Source organism: Siniperca chuatsi, linkage group LG10 (assembly GCF_020085105.1).
Source record: "Siniperca chuatsi isolate FFG_IHB_CAS linkage group LG10, ASM2008510v1, whole genome shotgun sequence".
NCBI lineage: Eukaryota > Metazoa > Chordata > Actinopteri > Centrarchiformes > Sinipercidae > Siniperca > Siniperca chuatsi.
In genome coordinates, this window is record NC_058051.1 from 132,536 (window position 1) to 152,687 (window position 20,152).

General features: G+C 45.6%; 1 protein-coding gene across 2 annotated transcripts; it reads right to left on the reverse strand.

The window, feature by feature from the left end:
• Positions 1-767: 767 nt before the first annotated feature.
• On the reverse strand, positions 768-19,745 carry mfn2 (mitofusin 2). Of its 2 annotated transcripts, none has more exons than XM_044212424.1 (18): positions 19,380-19,745; positions 17,448-17,629; positions 16,844-16,979; positions 16,423-16,585; positions 16,194-16,318; positions 15,028-15,136; positions 14,357-14,464; positions 13,176-13,329; positions 12,925-12,992; positions 12,319-12,440; positions 11,870-11,996; positions 11,499-11,603; positions 9,317-9,419; positions 8,849-9,069; positions 5,272-5,427; positions 4,537-4,733; positions 4,200-4,334; positions 768-3,261 (listed from the first exon to the last, which is right to left on the reverse strand). In XM_044212424.1, the coding sequence occupies exons 2-18, from the start codon at positions 17,623-17,625 to the stop codon at positions 3,192-3,194; spliced, it is 2,277 nt and encodes a 758-aa protein (XP_044068359.1). In that variant the 5' UTR covers positions 17,626-17,629; positions 19,380-19,745; the 3' UTR covers positions 768-3,191. The 2 variants fall into 2 exon arrangements, with proteins under 2 accessions (XP_044068359.1, XP_044068360.1); XM_044212425.1 differs by lacking the exon at positions 19,380-19,745 and adding an exon at positions 18,505-18,619.
• Between the last annotated feature and the right edge of the window lie 407 nt (positions 19,746-20,152).

The following is a 20,152-nucleotide window of genomic DNA, read 5'->3' on the forward strand; positions in this document are numbered from 1 at the left end:
TGTGTCCCGGCCCTCTGTATAGAAGTCAAGCTGACAACAGTTCAGTTACAGCTTTTATCAACATAGACCTCGCTGGTTTCATCGGGCCTCTCTCTTCAGGACGCGGTTCTGGAGACTGTTGACAGCGAGGTCACTAAAGATGTGGGCTCATCTAGTTTAGGTCAGCTTTCACCTGTGATTTGCCAAGTGCAGCAGAGTGACAGTGAACGCAGCAGAGCAGACGCCATGTGAGCAGGTATGACCTTGGACACCCGGGAAGTTGAAATATTCTTCAGCTACGGTGATCATTGGATGAGAGGAAAGCCTGCGACCAGAACCCGGTGAAATCATTGGATAACAGCTGAGGGGCGGAGCCTCAGCGTGATGACTGTCGCTTCCTGCTTGAACTCTGTTCAACACGTTCGTCTTTCTCAACCAGCAGCAGACTGACCTGATCGTCATGACGACTGTAAGTGACTGTCCCCCGCCGACCTTTCCTCTCATATCAGGCCACAGTTTACATTTGGACACAAACTGTATGGAAGTCTAATGGGTCGACTGCCATGATATTTACTCCATGTATGTTATATGATATATATCGACCAATAATTAATTTGTTTTAAATAAACACACACACACGACCACTTGTTTTCACAAGCCTCAGTTAGCGACTGTGGTTGAAAGCTCCAGAACAAACTAAAGTGAACGTGCAGTCGTGCGGACGAACAGCTGCAGCCTCTACAGTCACAACTGCTCCACAAATGTTCAATATACTGAAATAAAGCGGATTAGCATTGTGTCACCTTTATTTTTTACATACATACAGATGTTTTAACATTTCAACAGGACACACAGCATGCAGGTACTCTCACCGCCCTGAAGCCGAACATCTATTGTGGTTTATATTTCCAAAAACAAACAAAAATCAAAAAGCAGCAAATCGATAAAGTGCATGTCTTCGCTCTGACGGACGTGTTGTACGACAGCCTTGCTGCTCACTTGGCAACACGCAGTGTATGGCTTTCATTTACAGCACGGCCCAATCAAACAAGACTTCTACATACTGGACTAATCCAGGCACATCCACAGCATTTCCCCGCTGTTTCCAATTGAAAGGCAAATTATTAAATGACATTATATACACATTTTAGAAACCAAAAAGTAGAATTTCATTTGAAAAGGGGCCTTCTGCTGGAACTGGCCACTCTCACATACTCCATCATATGCAGGACAAACATACACAGGACTCTCACATCAAACACACTGTTCTCTAAAACTACGTTCGTACGGAAGAGAATTAGGGCAACGTGAAAGAAGTTCATTTGTGAATAGTGAGAAAAGTCTGGATTCTGAAAACTAGAAATAAAGTTGTGCCGCAGGGTTTTATAGGCTCATACTGATATCGATACCGGACAGTTTAAAGAATCTGATCATGTGTTTATGGGAAACAATGGTTCTGCTGAGATATCGTTAATATTTCTGATAATAATCTCTTAAATGTGGTTATTAAAGAATAGCGACCAGGATATGTGCCGAGTGGGACATTTTACAGTGTAAACTTCGGTTCTGGTGGACAAACGCGTCTTTGGCATTTCTCTACTGACATGAGTTACTTAATAGAGGACACAGCTGATATGGACCGGTTCATCAGACTCCAGTCTGGAGAATCCAGAGGAAATAATCTGAATTATTTAACAATTAGCATTTGGTCCTAATCATCTTCCGTAGCTATGCGAAACATTGCAACTGAATAAAATCATTTACAGAGTCGGTCTGCTGATATTCTCTGTTTTTCTTCTCGTCAATAAATCCTAATGTTCAGACTCAACCAGCAGTGAAAGTGTGTGTTGCTTCATCACCACGAACACACACACACTGTAGTTTATTCTGCCTCCGCCCCACACACACCGTCCTGCTGCCCCAAACACTCACTACAGCACCACACGTGGATTCATCCGCCGCTGGAAATAGTCCCCAACAGACGCACTGTTTCCTCCTGTTGGTCTGATAAAAACTACAAAATGGCTGATCCTTTTTAAACATCAAACTATATATTTGTGTTGTTAAAGATTCACGTCTTCAGCAGGAGCCAATGGGCTCGCAGCTGAGAGCCGCAGACAGGAAGTGAGACGGTACTGAGAGACGGACCGGCGTGTTGCTGGTTTGAGTCTGAACGTGAGATTTGATGAAAATAATATAAATATAGAATAACTGTAGCCTTGTCCTTTACGTTATAAAATACAGGAATCTAAACAAACTAAAATCTATTCAATTACTTCACAGGCCAAACAATTTATCCTCACAAAAATTAAGATGTATGTTTACTGTCAGAAGGAACAATAAAGGAAACGCACTCAGTAAAAGCAGACGTTATTTAGGGTGAATGGGTCATAGCAAGTTTAGATGCCATCAAAGTGAACAGTTTGAATAACCACCCATCAGTACGTGAAGTCTCAGGTGCACAGGTGAGATCACTTTGACTTAGCGCTCAGAGAACTAAGAGTGAATAGTCGTTTTCTTTCTTGTGAGCAACAGTTTCTTTGCCATTTCACAACCAACTCAACCACGATCATTTCAGAGCTTCGCCCTCTGAAAAAAGGAATAAATTCACTATTTTACACGTCTTCAGTTCACTGCATTATCCTACTAACATACAGCACTTTCTCCCCCCCTCACGTGCACTGCCTTTTACTTCAGCACAGTCTTCAAAATGTATAAATACAAAATCAAATCTACACAAGTTCAATGTGGCCGAGTGAACTGGAATCAAATCTAAAGGACAGAAGCTGGAAGAGTCACTCAACGGTGGTCATAAGGATGCAAGGAGAGGGCAGACTTCTGTTCTGGAGTCAGATCCATCAGCCACATGGAGACCTGAGGTTCATGAGCATCGGTTCTGGAGTCTGTGGTTAACCCTTTCATGTTGTGGCTTCTATCTAACAGCTGATCCTGTTTTTAACTTTTTATTTCTGTGTGACGGGTCACCAGCTGACCACAGGACAGAGCTCATGTCCTCGTCTCCATATCACAACTACCCAGCGACTCCGTCCACTCCAAACTTCCCTTCTATTTGTCCTCTTCTGTTGAGAACATTGTTGAGTATTTCCTCTCATTAAAATACAGAAGTGTGTCAACTAGAGGGGAACCTTCAGCAGCTGTAGCAGCTGCTCCTCAGGTGTTCCTCAGTCTCTCAGGGTGGTGCTCAGTGTGGTTTACTTGCTGTGGTGGAGGTACTGCTGCGTGAACATGTTGAGCTCGCTGTCCAGCCAGCCCGCCTTGTTCCTAACACAACCAAACACACACACACACACACGTCAGTAATATCCACACAGACAAATGACAACAGCTGTACTGTCTCAGCAGGCACACGTCAGGTTTTCATGTTAAACTAAAACCTGAGGCCAGCTTCTTCAGATGTATCCACCCTTCCCTCCGTTTTTACAAAGCTCCATTTTTAGGAGTTGTTGTTTTAGCTCAGTGTGGACGGAGAGAAGATATATTTTCTAATGTATCTGGTTTAAGGCCGTGACACACTGTGATTTAGAGCATAAGCATAGTGAAGTCTTTGGTCGTCAATCCACAACAGTGGTCACAGAGTCAAAACTTTAGCACCAAAATCCCACTGTGACTGCTGCGACGAGCCACCAATCAGAATAAACCACAGTTGTGAATGAAGTCAGAAAACAGCGCCGGGGTTTTGGCCAAAGCCTGTTTTTTGCTGCATTTCTAAACTTTCTAGAGTGGTGCGGGTGTACGATGTGTCTCTTCTTCCATATTTTACCTTCTTCCATTGTGGCAACTACGTACTATTGACCAGACATTAATCACACCATGTGACGTGCCTCAAACACTGATGTCATACAGTCTGACACAGACCTGGAGGATCCCACAGTGTCAGTCTGAACACCACACACAGGTGGAGCTCCTCTTCACGGCTCTGGGGTTCATATGTTTACAGTGAATTACAGCCGTCCGAACTGCCTCTGTGCTACATAAATAAACTTGCCTTACAGTACGGGAGCTGGTGTACGTTACAGAGCAGGAGGAAACCCGGTGACTTCAAACCTTTAACAGTTAACGTGTTCTTTTATGTCGTCCCACCGCAGAGCTTTTACAGGCATGATGCTCCGCCACCACTCAAACACGTAGTTCTTGCACACTCGTCCTGCTGTCTGGTTGTTTGTATATGTACAGTACGCTGAGTGTGGTGAGGGTCTTACCGCAGCAGCTTAGCTTTGCTCTGCAGGCTGTCCAGCAGCTCGATCTTGCTGTTCATGTCAGTGATTTCGTCCTCCAGGTTCTGACGGGTGACGTCCACCTGCTGGCAGAGCTGAGCAAACACACCGGCCAACTCCCTGATAACCAGAGACAGCAGGGACACAAACGGGTTGGAAAACATTAGAGCAACGAAGAGTTCACTGGTTGGCATTTCATGTTAAAATAAAGTTGTGTTGTTCACTGTCTTCTTTCACATCACTCATGAAACTGACACGAGTGCGCTGCGGTGCAGAGTAACGCCTGTGTAACTGTAACTGTGTGTGTGGTGAACATGCTCACTGCTGGACTTGGTGGCTGCAGTTGGATCCGGTGTAGCTGACGATGAGCTGCAGCTTCTCGCTGGCGTAGTCCACAAACTGTCTCTTGAAGGCTCTCTCCTTGGCCTTGGTGGTCCAGGTGAGTCGCTCGTAGATGTAGAGGAGCCCGTACAGACCCACTGACAGGGCGATCAGACGCCAGCCCACTGCCTTCCAGATCTGCACAGACCAACACACCTTTAAGTTATCTAGTCTGGAGTCTTCATGATGTCGGAAGACGCAATAAAAACATACAGGATCAAATTCACATCAACAAATCTACAGTCAGGACTCCTGTATCATATATATATATAAAATTCTTATTTATATCCTGTTTTCTTTGCTGAATCATTATTTTGATCAGTGAATATCTAAACAAAAAATGTAACTCAAGGTCCACTCACAAGCTTTTGCCAGGACTTTCAACCACATCTCACTTTTTGATAAATGGTAAATGGTTATATTCATATACAAGGTCTTTGCCACGCAGGGTGCTGGCCAACCATCGGGAGCAATTTGGGGTTCAGTGTCTTGCCCAAGGACACTGCGACACGTGGACTGGATTGAACCGCCAACCCTGTGATCAGCAGACGATCCGCTCTACCTGCTGAGCCACAGCCACAGACGCCTTTCGCCTTTCACCAAAATGCTTTATTCTTTATTATTCACATTTCATTCACATCTGATCGTGTGTGTGTGTGTGTGTGTGTGTCCTTACCACGCCGCCAACCACGAGGACGCCCATGGAAGTACGGGAGGTAAGGGAGGCAAGACCGGTCACCATGGAGACCATCAGCTCCTCCTGGGTCATGGAGCTTTGTGGGAACGGAGGCATGCTGGTGCTGACCGGAGTCAGGGCCAGGGGCCGGGGGACCTGCAGGGACAGCACAGAGACCGGCACGACTGTTATCGCCGGCGTCACCTCGTCGTACGTTAGGTCATTTAGTTACATGATAATTAGGCTGCTAATATGAAAAGCATCTGACGAGTGATTTACGAGTACAGAACATTCAAAGGGACGACTGTACAGAAACGTACAGAGGAACATAAATATATACTATATACTAGGGATGAGCGAGTACACCATTATCTGTATCCGTTCAATCAACTAAACTATCTGTATCCATACTCAGAAAGGGCGGGCTTACACGGGACATGGGTGGGGCTTACACCTGAAGTGGGCGGGGTTAACCTGACCACATTAATTTAAGCCTGAAATTGATATGGGTTGATCAGAAATTGCTATATTTATTAGAAAACTATTTACACGACAGCCACAGTTTTAAATAAAAGTTGCTATATTTACGAGTACAGACCGGATACTCGCTCAACCCTACTATAGACTATTACTGTTTATTCTTTCTCAGGCCAAAAAGAGTGAGACCTGACAACTAAGATGTTCACAGATCAGAAAGGAATAAACAAGGCTTCAAATACTGACTCGAGAGATTCAACAAATAGACAAAGAAAATGTAATAAATACATGAATATTTCACCTCAGCCCTAATGGTTTACTGAGGAAATCTAAGTGTTTTATGTACTGTTCTCCATTACACAACGACCTCATGCAAAAAACTAATTTACAATTTGTGATTCATTCCTAAATAACATGTACAAGTGATTTAAAGGTGCAGCGTGGAGGATTTAGCAGCCTCTAGTGGTGAAACTGCAGTTTGCAGCCATGTGAACACCGCTCGCCTCGCCCTCCCCTTCCAAGTGTGGAGGAGAAACTACGGTGGCCGCGAAACTCATGAAAAACGCTAACGGCCCTCTGTAGAGCCGGTGTTTGGTTTGTCCGTTCTGGGCTACTGTAGAAACATGGCGGTGCAACATGGCGGTCTCCGTGGAAGCGGACCCGCTCCCTCTGTAGATATAAAGGCTGATTCTAAGGTGACGAAAACACAACAGTTCTTATTTTCAGGTGATTAAACACTGATGAAAACATACTAACAAATATTATATTCCATTTCTGGCGATAGATCCTCCCAAATGTTTCATACTGGACCTTTAAGAGAACTTGTCTCATTCGCCAATTTCGTCATATTTAACAAAATTCAGGACCGGGTCTGTCACACAAGTCACATACAGGAGGAAAAAGTCCTGTTTGTGACATATGAGACTTCATAATAATTAATAATGCCTTAAAAGGTTCTTCTAGTAGCGCTTTGGAGCACTTTATTTATGATTATGTGTTTGTCTACGTGCACAATGCACATTCCTGCCAATGGTGTCCCACTATTCCTCTGTCCTACAGGTGTGCCAGCAAAGGCAGGAGAGAAGAAGACTGCTAGCTAGTCAACACTGATGTAAACAATGCAGGTTTCAAACTTTGAAGAAAAATGCATTCAACACGTTTGTTAGAGCTCAAGGATTCACACAATGACTTTTGATGACACTCAATGTTAACTTTTGTTTGTTTACAATAAAACTCTGTATCAAAGCTTTAATAAGAATGAATTTGGAGATTAAAAAGTTGCAAATATCAACTAGAATAAAAACATAAAACAAAACAAATTAATGTAATGTGCTGCCAGTTTACTGAGAGGTTCGACAGCAGGTTTATTGTGCAGCAGCTGCCGCAGGTCTGTTATAACGCCGAGCAGTGTAACAACAGCCGATAGGGGCATGTATTGTGTAATCCACATCCTCTTGACCCTAACCCACTTAAGTGGTGGACCACCTTTTCTTGGGACCACTATGGGATTTAGAGAGTTCGGTCGAGACCTGCTCTGTTTGAAAAGTGCAATGAGATAACTTCTGTTATGAATTGACGCTATATAAATAAAACTGAATTGAATTGAATTCTTTAGAGACATTCTTTGTCATCTAATGAGACAACTGTAAAAACATTTATTTCTGTCACAGTGGCGGCTGGTGGAAAATCTTCTAGGTAGGGCTGTGCCACATCCGGTCAATTTCAGCAAACATCCCAGAATGATTTAATGCAAAAAAGTGAAGGTATCAAAAAGGAATTCCTACTTTGCACTTGTATAAATATTTAACAATTGTTTTATTCCAACATAAAATAAAGTAACGCCTTGACAAACACATCAGTGCATCTTATTTTGGTCACCCACACAGGCGAATTCAGTATAATATAAAACATATAATAGAAAATGGTTATTTCTTGAGATTTCTTGTTTTGTTGGGGAAACCAACTGGGAGGCAAAGATCAGGAGAAGTAAACATGAAGTGCAGTTAGTGGTGTTAAGTTGGTATTCAGACACTTGAAAGGTCAGAAGCATGGGAGTCCGGTGCTCTGAGGTGTAGAGATAGTAAACTCCAGCAAACTTCTGCTCTAAAACTCTCTCACAAGTGAATTAAATTGAATTATACTCAATTACTGTGTTTCCTCACGGCGATCCTGTGGCCGCCGTCCAGCTGCGTAGCGATGTTCACTCTGCATCGCATACGCTGCTTCCCTTTCTCGCTAACCTGCCGTCTGACTGTGAGGTCAGGTTGATCTGGGAGATAAAACAATCTCCCTTTTCGGATTAGATTTGAGGGCGCTGATTGGCAAAATTTTATGTCATACGTTCATATCTTTAGCTAAACTGCTGCTCAGACCCGCCTCCTGTGGGCGATTTCTCCATCGCCCCAGAGCTGCTGAGACCTGCAGACAGGCGGAGGGGGCGTGTAGGAAAAGCATTTATGTTGGCAAATGATTTTCTATCATATTTTACACATATTACTGGGTGCACCCCGTATTTCAAACACACAAATATTGACAATGTTTATTATTATTATTATTATTATTATTAAGGGTTTTTTTGTGGCTCAGGGAGGGCGGGACCCTAGCGCCCTCTATTGGCCAGCTGCCACCGAGTGCGGCTTTGTGATAACAAGCCACTGACAGATTTCCAACAGCAGGGCTTGAAGCTCCTCAGTGTGGAGGTTTCTTTTATGAATGAAACTTGACCACAAAGTGGAGTGGAACAGGCAGCCTTATGTGGTAATTTAGGGACTATGAATATGAAAACGATTCAGCAAGTGGCATTCATCAAACTGAAACGAGAGATTTACGTCAAGTTTGTGCAGTTTAAAGGGTTTGCTGAATCTAACTTGAAACATTTGTACGAGCACACCTCACAGAAAATAAGAGGTTTAGGAGAAGAATATGAAAATGTTCCTGCATAAGGCCCACTGTGTTTTGAGTCCATTATGGATGCCATCTGCCAAAATAAGCTCTTCAGGGACAAATATTCTTCATCTAGACCCTTTCAGCATACTATAAATCTGCTCAGTCTCAGTCACACTGGTCTGGAAGAGGGGGTTTATGTTCCTGAAGGTGTTACCTGGTCGTTGTAGCCCATGAGGGCCCGCCGGGTGTTCTTGGGCCCCAGGAAGCGGTTGACCAGCATGGTCCAGCCCAGAGAGAAGTGGAAGCCGATGTCCTCCTGAAAGTCACTGCAGAGCTTGTCACAGGCCAGGTCATAACTGAGGCTGAAGCACTGACGAGGAACCAGCTTGTCTACCTGCTCTCTGACCGGGCTGGGCAGCAGAGGCTTCAGACCCTCTGCACACACACAGCAAACAGTTCAGTGTGTGTGTGTCAAGATAATATATTCAGTCACAGTTTACCACAGATGTCAGTAACACACAGCGTGGCTACATACGGAAACTACAGTCATAGTAAACAGTGTAACACGCATGTAGCCAGTGGCATTATGCAGTACATGCAGTACATTAAAGCCAGTGATAACAGTAGACAGGTGGGTGTTTGTGGTCAGCTGTCTCAGGTATGTAAACAGGAGGAGTGTTACCGATCATGTCTGTCTGTGTGGCCTGCAGGGCACCGGTGATGGAGGTGGAGCACCTCTCTGACATGTTCTTGCCCAGACCCTCCTCAATGTGCCGGTGGAGCTCCTTCAACACAAGAAAAACAACCACAACAAAGAAACAGTCAAAAACACAACCGCTGCCGTTTAGCTTCCTTACATGTACATCCACACTACCACACACTGGGCCTCATGCAAGAACAAGTTTGTCTTTTTATCCTAAACCTCTCGTACCTTTTTCTGTCAGATTCACCAAACTCTTTTACCTGCGCAAACTTGTCATTAATCTCTGGTTTCAGCCTGATGAACACCACCTGTTCGTGACGAGGTGCGCGTTCGGGAGATTTCTTCATTACCATAATCGATGCCCCTAAAACGTCCACATACGGCTGCCTGATCTGCTCTGTTTGTGGGCAAGTTTCATTCATAAAAATGTTCCTAAAGAATAAGAAGAAGTGTTTCCGCTGCTGGAAATCAGCAGAGAGATTTAGCGTCTAGTGTCAGAGGACCCAAAACAATTAGGAAATATTAATGATAGAGCTGCCAACGACACGTCATCAGAGCAGAGCTGCACTGTGGCAGAAACCCAGAGGGAACCATGTAACATGCAGTTAGACGCTACAAATCGCTTCAAAGTGGTCCGTGACTTAGATGGGCTGAGGTTTAGTCTAAAAAATAAACATTAAAAATAATAAAGTAAATTTGCAGCCATGATGATGATTATATGGTGGACAAAATATTAATTTAGCATTAAGTTTCTTTTAGTTATACATTTTATTTTAGTTAATTTCAGTATTCAGAATAAGGTGTTATGACTTCAGGTCTGAGTGTCCCCGCCCCCCCGGGGGAGAGAGTCCGACTGTCTGTACACGAAACAGTACGAGAAAATTGGCGAATGCCACAAATTCTCTTAAATCGCTCGTCGAACAAATGTTTGTACGACTGGTTCCTGCACGAGGCCCAGTGACTCTAGATTAATGTGACCTGTCAGCATTGGCATTCCAACTAATAGCCTCAAGAGGGTGAATATAACAACTGTAGGAGAGTAAGTGAAAGAATGAATGCAGAAACGAATAATCATGACAGTTGCTCAGTTGCTTCGGTCATCCATGGATCCAAGTGCTTTGTATCTCAAATACTAACCATGTAGATATAGTGCTCGAGTCGGGTTCAGGGTTAAAGTGAAAGGAGAACCGTTTTCTGTGCTTCCACTCGTCACAGATGTTAATAGAAAGGCTTAGACAGGAGCAGCATTTACATCCGGACTGCTCTTACATAACACAGATTACATGGGCTTTATACAGGTTCAGTGAGCCAACAGGAGGCCAGGGATGAGCTGTGCACTGTGCTGCATGTAGATACCAGACTGACTGTAGGAGGGTGGAAAACATTTCTGAGTGATCCTGTTGGAAGCAGGAATACTTCAGGATCACACACATCAGAGTCATTACATTCAGGATTACACTTGTATCCTTTTTGATCTCAGACGGTCATATTTCAAGCTGATATAAATGTGACGTATCAAACCAGCTCAGGAGGTGGTCAGAACACCAAAGGAGAAATCTGGGGGAAACCGGGAGCCTCGACAGCTACGTGGACTGTGAGGAACAAACCGAGTCTAAGAGACTGAGAGGAGCAAGGATCATCTCCAACAGTTAGTGACAGATCTGTCTGGGAAATATTTACGTGTGTGTATTCAGCCATCCACTACACAGTACAGGCTCAGCTGTGTTTGTAAATCAGCTAGTGAGGGCACTTGTGCTTGAGTGTGTGTACAGGCCCCGACACAGAGTCCACAACAGATCGCCACAAACACAACAGCTGACAGACAGCTAACTGCTGACATGTTCGTACATCCTGCACCTGTGTGAGAGGAGAGGTTGTAGTGAGAACAGGGACTCCCTGTCATGGACCAGTATCAGTACTGTTCCCCCCAACAGTTTGGACTAAAGGTGCCTTTCGGACTCGAGGGTCTGAGGATAGAGGGAGTCACATGTTATAAAGCATTGTAAAGCCCCCAGAGTCAAATTTGTGATATTAGACTATATAAATAAAAGTGGATAGTACGGACAGCACAGCAGCTGTGTGCACACTCACAGCTGGATGTGCAGAATAAAAAGTGGCAGGTGTAGTCAGCCAGAAGGCTTGGCCAAGATGTTAAACTCACGTTCTTGTAGACCTTGAGTACCACTGGTGATGGGTGGAAGTCCATGTGGAAGTCGTCCACCAGCACATGGAGCTTCCTGATCTCCTCTGCCATGGCATTAGACACCTGAACACGAGTAGAGAGCAGGCGTGAAAACTACTTCCTGTTGAAGAGTTCCCTTCAGCTCCGTTAGAACTGAACCAGGACTGTCAGCATCTGCTAACACTTCTTTTGTGACACATGTTGAACTTTTATTTGATAAGTGAGGAAATAATTTGATCCCACGAGTCCATCGCTTCACAAATCATCACTGACATTCAGGAAGGAACTTAAAGCCCAGCTGTCCCACTGCTGAGAAGGCAGGTATGTTATGATGTCATGTTGGGGTTCACCTGTCTCTCCACCTCCTCAGTAATCTTCTTGATCTTGGCCTTACAGTCCATGGTCAACAGGTCCAACTGCTTGTCTATAAACTCCAATCGGTCCTGCCGGTCCTCTTTGGTGTCAAGGCAGTAGACCCTACACACACACACACACACACACACACAGTCTGTGCAGGGTCTGTGGGAAGGTCATGGTGCAGGTGTAGTACACCACACACACCTGACTGATATTTGATAACACTGTAAATTGTAGATGGTGTCTTTGTCACAATAAAAAAAACATTTATGTAAATTCTGTCTCCAATATTTCCACCACTGGATGAAGAGTGCTTACAGTCCTGCAGCCCAGATATGTACCAGTGTAAAGCTAACACATATGATCATCTGCCCTCAGTCTCTGGTTCACTTACAGTCTCTGTCCATACACATGTACAATCTGCTTTTAATACCGGACTCACCTCTGCTCTTGTGCAGCGATGTGTACAGAATCCATAATGCGGCGCAGGGCTTCAGAGATCTGTTTGGCCCTCACTGTGTGCTGCTCAAACTTGGTCTTCACTGCTGACTGTGAGATACACTCCTACACACAGCAGCCACATCAGCAGACAGGCCAACAGTCCACAACAATCCTCACATCAACTCAACAAGGAGAGATGGGCATCAATCACTGGAAACTTCACTACTTACTTAGTTACTTTGCACAGTCATTAACACACATCTATCACTCTCACCTAGAGCGTTTAGTCTAATAAGCCTAAGTTACAATAGTTATTTTTGAAAAGAAAATATGCTTGTTTGCCACGTCAGCCAAGTTACCTCTGTGTGTCCTGTACAGAGAAAGGCCCAGGACGTGTTTAGCCTAGCTTAGCACAAATACTGGAAGCAGGGAGAAACTGCGAGCCTGCCTCCATCAATGCTGGAGTGTTACTGAAGTCACAGTGATAAATAAAATGGATACCCAATTAGACCATAACTGATAGATGACCTCACTAGTATTTAAATCTGTGACCCATTAAAACCCATTAAAGTCTTATTCCTGGTTGTTACACGTACGAGGATCTTACCTCGAATCGCCTCTCGAAGTTCTGGAACTCAAACATTCGGGCTTGAAAACCTTCTGCGAGCGCTCCACCTGAAACAGGACAACACCACGTTGATACTGCAGAAACCTGCTCTCTCTGTTCGGGCTGGCTGATCATCAGTGACCTGAGTGATCGTTTGTCTGCTCCAGCATTGTGAGATTTAATACACAGGCCATGTTATTCTGATATTCATTGAACTGCTTTACTGATTTCACACTGAATACCGTCCCCACCTGCTTCAGGCATTCCTTGAGCCTTCTGCACACGAGCCTGGAGTACTTCCTTGGCAGAGACGAAGAAGATGCGGTCACTGGCCTGGGCTCGGTCCACCACACCCAGCTCATCCACCAGGAAATTGGTGCAGCGGTCCATATGCTGCCTGCGGACCTGACACAGCAACAACACACTTTACTGAACATGAAGTGCACCAACTATTGCAGAAGGGGAAAAAACCCACAAGGACACAGCTTCTTCATTGACAGTGCTGTCAGCTGATGTCTCTGGACAGCAGCACAAGAAGCAATGCCACCGTCTGGATTAGTCCAGTAGTCGAGTACTTAAGCTGACCACTATCATTCAGCGCCGCAGCTGAGAGCAGCAGAGGGGCTGGAGCCTATACTCACATTAGGCAAGAGGCAGGGTACGCCATGGACAGGTTGCCAGGCTATCACAGGCTGACACATCAAGACAATCTAGAGTTTCCGATTACCCTGACGAACCCAGTCTTTGGACTGTGGGTTGAAAGCCACACAGGCAAAACTCTGCAGACAATGAATCCAGCCAGCCACTGTTGCCGTAACGCCACAGTGGTAACAACTGAGCCACCAAGCTGCTGGCATAAATTTTCATTTGTGGAAAAATGAGAATCTGGGTGTAGCTGTTGGAGTATTGTGTTGCTTTCGGCCTATTCGTTCAACAACCTGTGAACGAAGCACAAACAAAATTCGGCGTCACGTCTCAGCCACAGATTGTTCTAAACCTGAGCAAATAAAACCTGACTACAGTATCAACACGGCTAGATAACACCAGGGGACCTGAGCAGGCTTTAAACGGGCACACGGGATATTAGTCAGGGAGTGCAGAGAACTGTGGAGCAGTTCACTTCCAGCAGACCACATGGAGCGATGGGAATGGTAATACCAGTTAAGCTGTTCACGTACCTAATCTGAGGATACCGCTGAGTCAGCAGCAGGTTGATAGTGTATTACACCTCAGCACACGCACACACACACAGGCTTTGCTCGCTCTGGGTACCAATGAACACTTTAACAAGGTCCTCTCCTCATCTTGAAGCCCAGAAAATGCTTCTCACGGGGGCCAGGAGGCAGCGGACAGCCCCGCTGTTACCCGCAGCATGGTTTTAGTTTCCGTGTGTGTTTCCAGGTGTAGGTGTGGACAGATGAAACTGACTGACCTCCTCCATGTACTCAGGTTCTGAGGCTGAGGCGTCCCAGCGGTTGTTGAGGATGAAAATGTTGGGACTGGAGAGCCGCTCATTGACCTTGTGAAAGAAGGACTTCTCCTGTAGAAACACATCATTTACAACAGTTTGAAAGTGGAACGTACATTTAAAACATTAGCATTGCATTGGCATTTACGACAACAGTCCTGCACATTATTCCACTTTTATCTCGACATCAACGGTTCAGTCGGTTCGAGAGCTGACTGACGGCTTCTGTCTCAAACTACAGGTCCTTCACAGACCATTAAACCTACCGACTCAACTTAAAATGCAATCTCGGAACCCATCGGCTATCGTCTGACGACAATTTAGCCTCGGAGATCCGGATAACGGATCTCCAGGCCAAGACTTCCGTGCGGCGGCCATCGTTTACAGCCGATTAGCCATCTCGAAGCACAGCGGCTTGAATGCGGATACATTTTAAAAAAGCTAATAAAAAGCTAATCTCTAGGCTTCCGAGACTGCATTTGCTCTCCACACGGACCGGCATGCAACCAAAGCCCGCTCAAACACGACTGGTCAATACTACGCGCACTACATACGGAAACCAGAGCGCCTACAGACTCTGCATTCATACGCAGATATCTGTTTACAGAGATGACTTGACAGCGGTCACGTCTCACCGTCTGCATCAGTGTGGACTCAGAGTTCGCCACCAGAACAAACACATCGGCATCCAGGCAGAACTTGTCGATCCAGCTGTCCAGTTCTGTGGTAACATCGATACCTGGGCTGGAGGGCGAAACAAGAAGCAGAATAAGCAAACTGCCGTCTTCGGCAAGTGAGCATGGCAGCTTTTAGGCAAGAGAAAAATGAAATGAAATATTCTCCTTTTACAAACATAGAGGTATCTGTATTTCATTCAGTTCAGTCTGACCACTTTAAAAATAGCTACCACTACATACGGGGTCCCCACCTCAGCCTCGGTATAATCTGCTGTGACCTCTCTATGATAAAGCAAACATACAGGCTCAGGCCTCCGTGTAGAAACCTAAAAACTCCTCATGTGTTCACAAAGTTCATCAAGTGGTCAGCAATTGGGGCGGATGATACGTTTGCTAAATTCCTGTCATGTTAAGTGTGAAGGGATCAATGTCCCTGTGATATTCCTGCTACTATTAACTCCTGGTTAATTGTCAAACATATAATTGCGAATTTGCAACTGTTATTCCACCATTATAGTATAATAAGAGTGTAATAATCGCATACACATACCAGCTTAGTAAGAGTCATTTGTTTGACATTCAACATTTTACCACAGAAAAAGCTTAAAGGGACAGTTCACCCCAAAATCAAAAATACATATTTTTCCTCGCACTTGTAGCGCTGTTGATCCATCTAGACTGTTTTGGTGCGAGCTGCCGAGTTTTGGAGATATCGGTCGTAGAGATGTCTGCCTTATTTGGATGTAATGGGACTATATGGCGCTCGGCTTGTGGAGCTCAAGGCGCCAAAAAAATACATTTGAAAAACTCAACAGCGACGTCTCTTTCCAGAAATCAGGACCCGGTTACTGGAGATAATCCCAGATAATTCACACTGCCTAGTTTGATCTGAGGTTCGGGAGCCTGGTGCCTTGTGCTGTATCAACCAATCAGAGCAAATCTGGACCGGTGACGCTACTCAGTCATCGTATCAAAGCGGCCCCACGTTAGACAAACGTCTGTGATTGGCCCGACCGAATCCAGGGCGAGTGGAAATGTATTTGGATGGGAGAGGGGCCAGACTCGTCTGGTTCCCAGGCTACTGAACTGTCCCTTTAGTGAAATAGTGTTAACTTGTGTCCGACCTGTCCACCAACACCAGGTCATCCCTGAGCAGAGCACACTTGGCTTTAGGCCACATGACACAGACCAAGCTGCCGGCGTCCAGGTCCTCATCCTGGTGGAGAGCGTGAGCCAGCTGGTTCACTGTCTGTAAACACACACAACGTCAGCATCAGACACATTGCACCTCCACAGACTGGACTCGTTTTCACCTGCATAGTCGAGTAAAGGCACTCAGTGAGCTCTGCTGACCTTTATGCTCTTCCTCTCCTCCGAGCCTTCGGTGAGGAGGAAGGCCTCGTTGCCATCGGTGCCCTCCACCCTCAGGAAGCAGTTGGTGGTGTGTCCTATTCCAGACGGCAGCACCTTGTCACACAGCATGGCATTGATCACTGAGCTCTTTCCATTACTGGTCCTGCAGAACAAAATACATGTCTGTCAGCATTTAACCTGCAGCCTTTGCACAGCTTTACTTTTAGTGGTTTAATCCTCTAGCTTCAGGTCAAATTTAACATTTGTAGATTTTTTATGGCTACACAGAATTGGGCTTGAAACTAGTTTAATAAACTAAAAATGAAGAAACAAAGGCCGCTTTAATCAAATCAAGTAATTCTGATTCAGTGTTGACAAAGGAAGTTCTAAAACTAGAGAGAAACAGATTTAGCCTACATACCTCCCGAAGAAGACCACCTTCATGTGCCTGCGGGCGAGCACTTCTCCAATCCCTGCCACCTTGGCGAGGTAACCCCGGACCTCTTGGACCTGCTCCTCCGTGGTGACCGGGTCCAGATCATCATTTTTGTGAGTATCTAACATGTGGAGGGCAGACAGAGGTCAATCATTCCTGTCATACTTGGAGTTTCCACAGATAGGCTCTGTATTAGCTTGGCAGTATTACACCAAACTACATGATATTTGGCATGTTGTCAGACTGCTCCTGTCGCACCGTGAGAGGAAAATAGTTTTTATAGACTGATCCGATGTGAGAAGATCGGTCTCCTTAACAACTTAAGATTGGCTCTTTCACTGTTTCCTGCTTTAGCAAACTGATACTGAGCATAAGAGATGAAGATTGAGACAATAACCAGATGTTGGAAGGTGGAATGAGACGAGCGAGTCTTTACGTTAATCTGACTGAATTTAGACTTGAATCGTGTTGAAATGGTAACTACAGGTCCAACCTAGTAACATTCAGACATGTTAAATTGCCTTCAGACTATCATAAAGTGGGTGCATGTCTGTAAGGCGCTAGAGAACAAATGGCAGGCGGGAGGTACCTTCCAGAAAGGAAGAGCTCTCCTTGATGTAGGCCCCCAACTGTTCAAAGATCCCGTTGATCTTCTTCTTTGCCGTGACAAAATGCTTGAGCGGCGATGCATTCACTTCCGCCATCAGTCTCTTATCCTTCTTGCTGTGGACGGCGTTGGTGTTGGGTCGTGGGAAAACCAGAGACATGGCACTGGACAGGAGATCAAACATCAAAGACATCCTTATAAACATTTCTGACTAAAGTGTCCCTGAAATCCACTTGAAGTGAAAGAAGATGAGCCACAGACATTTACAGCAGGGTAGTACAAATGTGATTTCTATTTCAAATACGTTCACCTTGTCTCTGAGTCCAAACTGCGGCCCACGGGCCACGTGCGGCCGGACACCTTCATTTATCTGGCTCGTGAGTTATTTCAAAATGATATGTGGCCTGCTGACTATATTAAAATGCAGTTCCTATTGTGAACACTAGGTGTCACTATCACTATATGGGAATATCAGTTACAGGAAACACTCGCCGCCCATCTGAACCAAAGTGTAAATGGATGCACACATGAAATCGAAAGCAGTTGTTGTGAAGCTTTGACTTTTTCAGACAAATCAGTGCTGCACACTTCCAAACTCTCCGGTTTCCCAAACAACATTTCTGTGGAAACGGGGAAGTATTTGATCTCACAGCCTCTCTGCTGATGTGGGAAGACAACAGGAGGAAATGTAATGTGATGATGCTCTCTGCAGTCTCTTCAGGGGAAATGTTGATAATAAAACAACAAAATATAATAAATAAAGTATTTATGAATCTGAAATACTGCCAGCTTTACCGTTGTATAATTCAACAGCTTGTATTGGTTTGCAATTTAAATATCAAATATTTAATATAGAAGTTTTTCGTGTTAGCTTCCTCCTCGGGAATCTGCAGGGTCTGGTTCCTGCAGTTCTTCAGTAGTCTTCAGTAGACCTTCCCCGGCCTTTAATGCACTGAAACATTTACTGAGTGGACAAAATAACAGCACAGCGCCACAAACTGGGCCTGGGAAGTGACCGTAGAGTTTAATCACCACTTACAGCAGTACTGACAGCAGATACCGGCCTCACCGGGCTGCTGCAGACCTCCACCGGCCTGCGGCAGACCTCCACCGGCCTGAGGCAGACCTCCACCGGCCTGAAGCAGACCTCCACCGGGCTGCGGCAGACCTTCACCGGCCTGAGGCAGACCTCCACCGGGCTGCGGCAGACCTCCACCGGGCTGCTGCAGACCTCCACCGGGCTGAGGCAGACCTCCACCGGGCTGCTGCAGACCTCCACCGGGCTGCTGCAGACCTCCACCGGGCTGCTGCAGACCTCCACCGGGCTGCTGCAGACCTCCACCGGGCTGCTGCAGACCTCCACCGGGCTGCTGCAGACCTCCACCGGCCTGCTGCTGACCTCCACCGGGCTGCTGCAGACCTCCACCGGGCTGCTGCAGACCTCCACCGGCCTGCTGCAGACCTTCACCGGGCTGCGTGCTGAAGCAGCGGCCTGTGACCTTTCACACAGTTTGAAGGTAACACTGCGGCCATGGTCCAAACGTCTTATTTTACTCTTTTAAAAACCGGGCCATGTACTAAATGTGACACTAACACAAAGCCAAGCTGAAATCTATGACGTTAGATAGCATCAGCGCAAGCTAGCCTCTGTTGGGAAACATGTCACCAAGCTGTCAAACGTTACATGTCCAGCTCAGGTCTCTCACATCAGTCAGCTGTCTGCCAGTCCTCGTCCTGAAGTTATTAAGGCCACTTTAACTTCCCTGGTGGTCCTGCCTGGACGAACCCAAGCTAAATTACAAGCTAACTAGCCTTCCAGTGAAGTTCACTTAGCTCGGCAGCTAGCTACTAACGTCACGTTAGCCTGCTGAGTAACGTTAACGCACCGTCAACTGTCTCGGTTTCCCGACTTACCGTGGATGGGGGTCGTTCCTCACCAATAATCCTCTTGCATCCTGGCCCGTCGGCTTGTGAAACTCTACAGGCTAACTAGCTGCTAGCGTTACTACTGAATGCTAGTAATTAGCGTTAGCTATCTATGCTACGTGAAGGGGCGTCACTGAATGTTTCAGGCGGGCGCAGATTTAACAAGCTTCTCCCGTTTAATTAGCGGCACTGTCAGTAACTGGGTGAGAGGTTTGATGAGAATCCTAACAGATAACAGCAGTTATAATAATAACGTAGTAATAGTTAATGTTTTCCAAAGCACGATACACCTCCTGCTGTTGCCCGCAGATGTTGCGCTTGAAGGAGGCGACTCGACGTTTCAAAGTATCGCGATGTTTCGATGAAGCGGAACCGCTGAGAGTCTGCGCAGACCCCCCAAACTCCCAGGCCTCCACCTCCAGAGTCTGCTCCTGTTCTGCAGACTTCAGATGTTCACCTGCAATCTGCAACACAGGGCGGTTTCATACTACAAGCTTTACAGAACTAAATAACAATCATTAAAAAGCAGTAAGACCTCTTGTATTCTGACTGTTTCACCATGGTCTCACATTTAACCCATTTATACAAACATAGCAAGGCCTTGGCCGGCAGATGTCGCCATTTTGACTGTATGAAATGCTTCGAAACATCTTCAACACTTAATAATTCAGTGCTTCAGGCAGCTTCGTGTCCCACGACACTTCTGTTTCTCTCTGAGCTGCTGTCGACCCTTTTCTTCTTTGTGTGTTTGTGGATTGCAA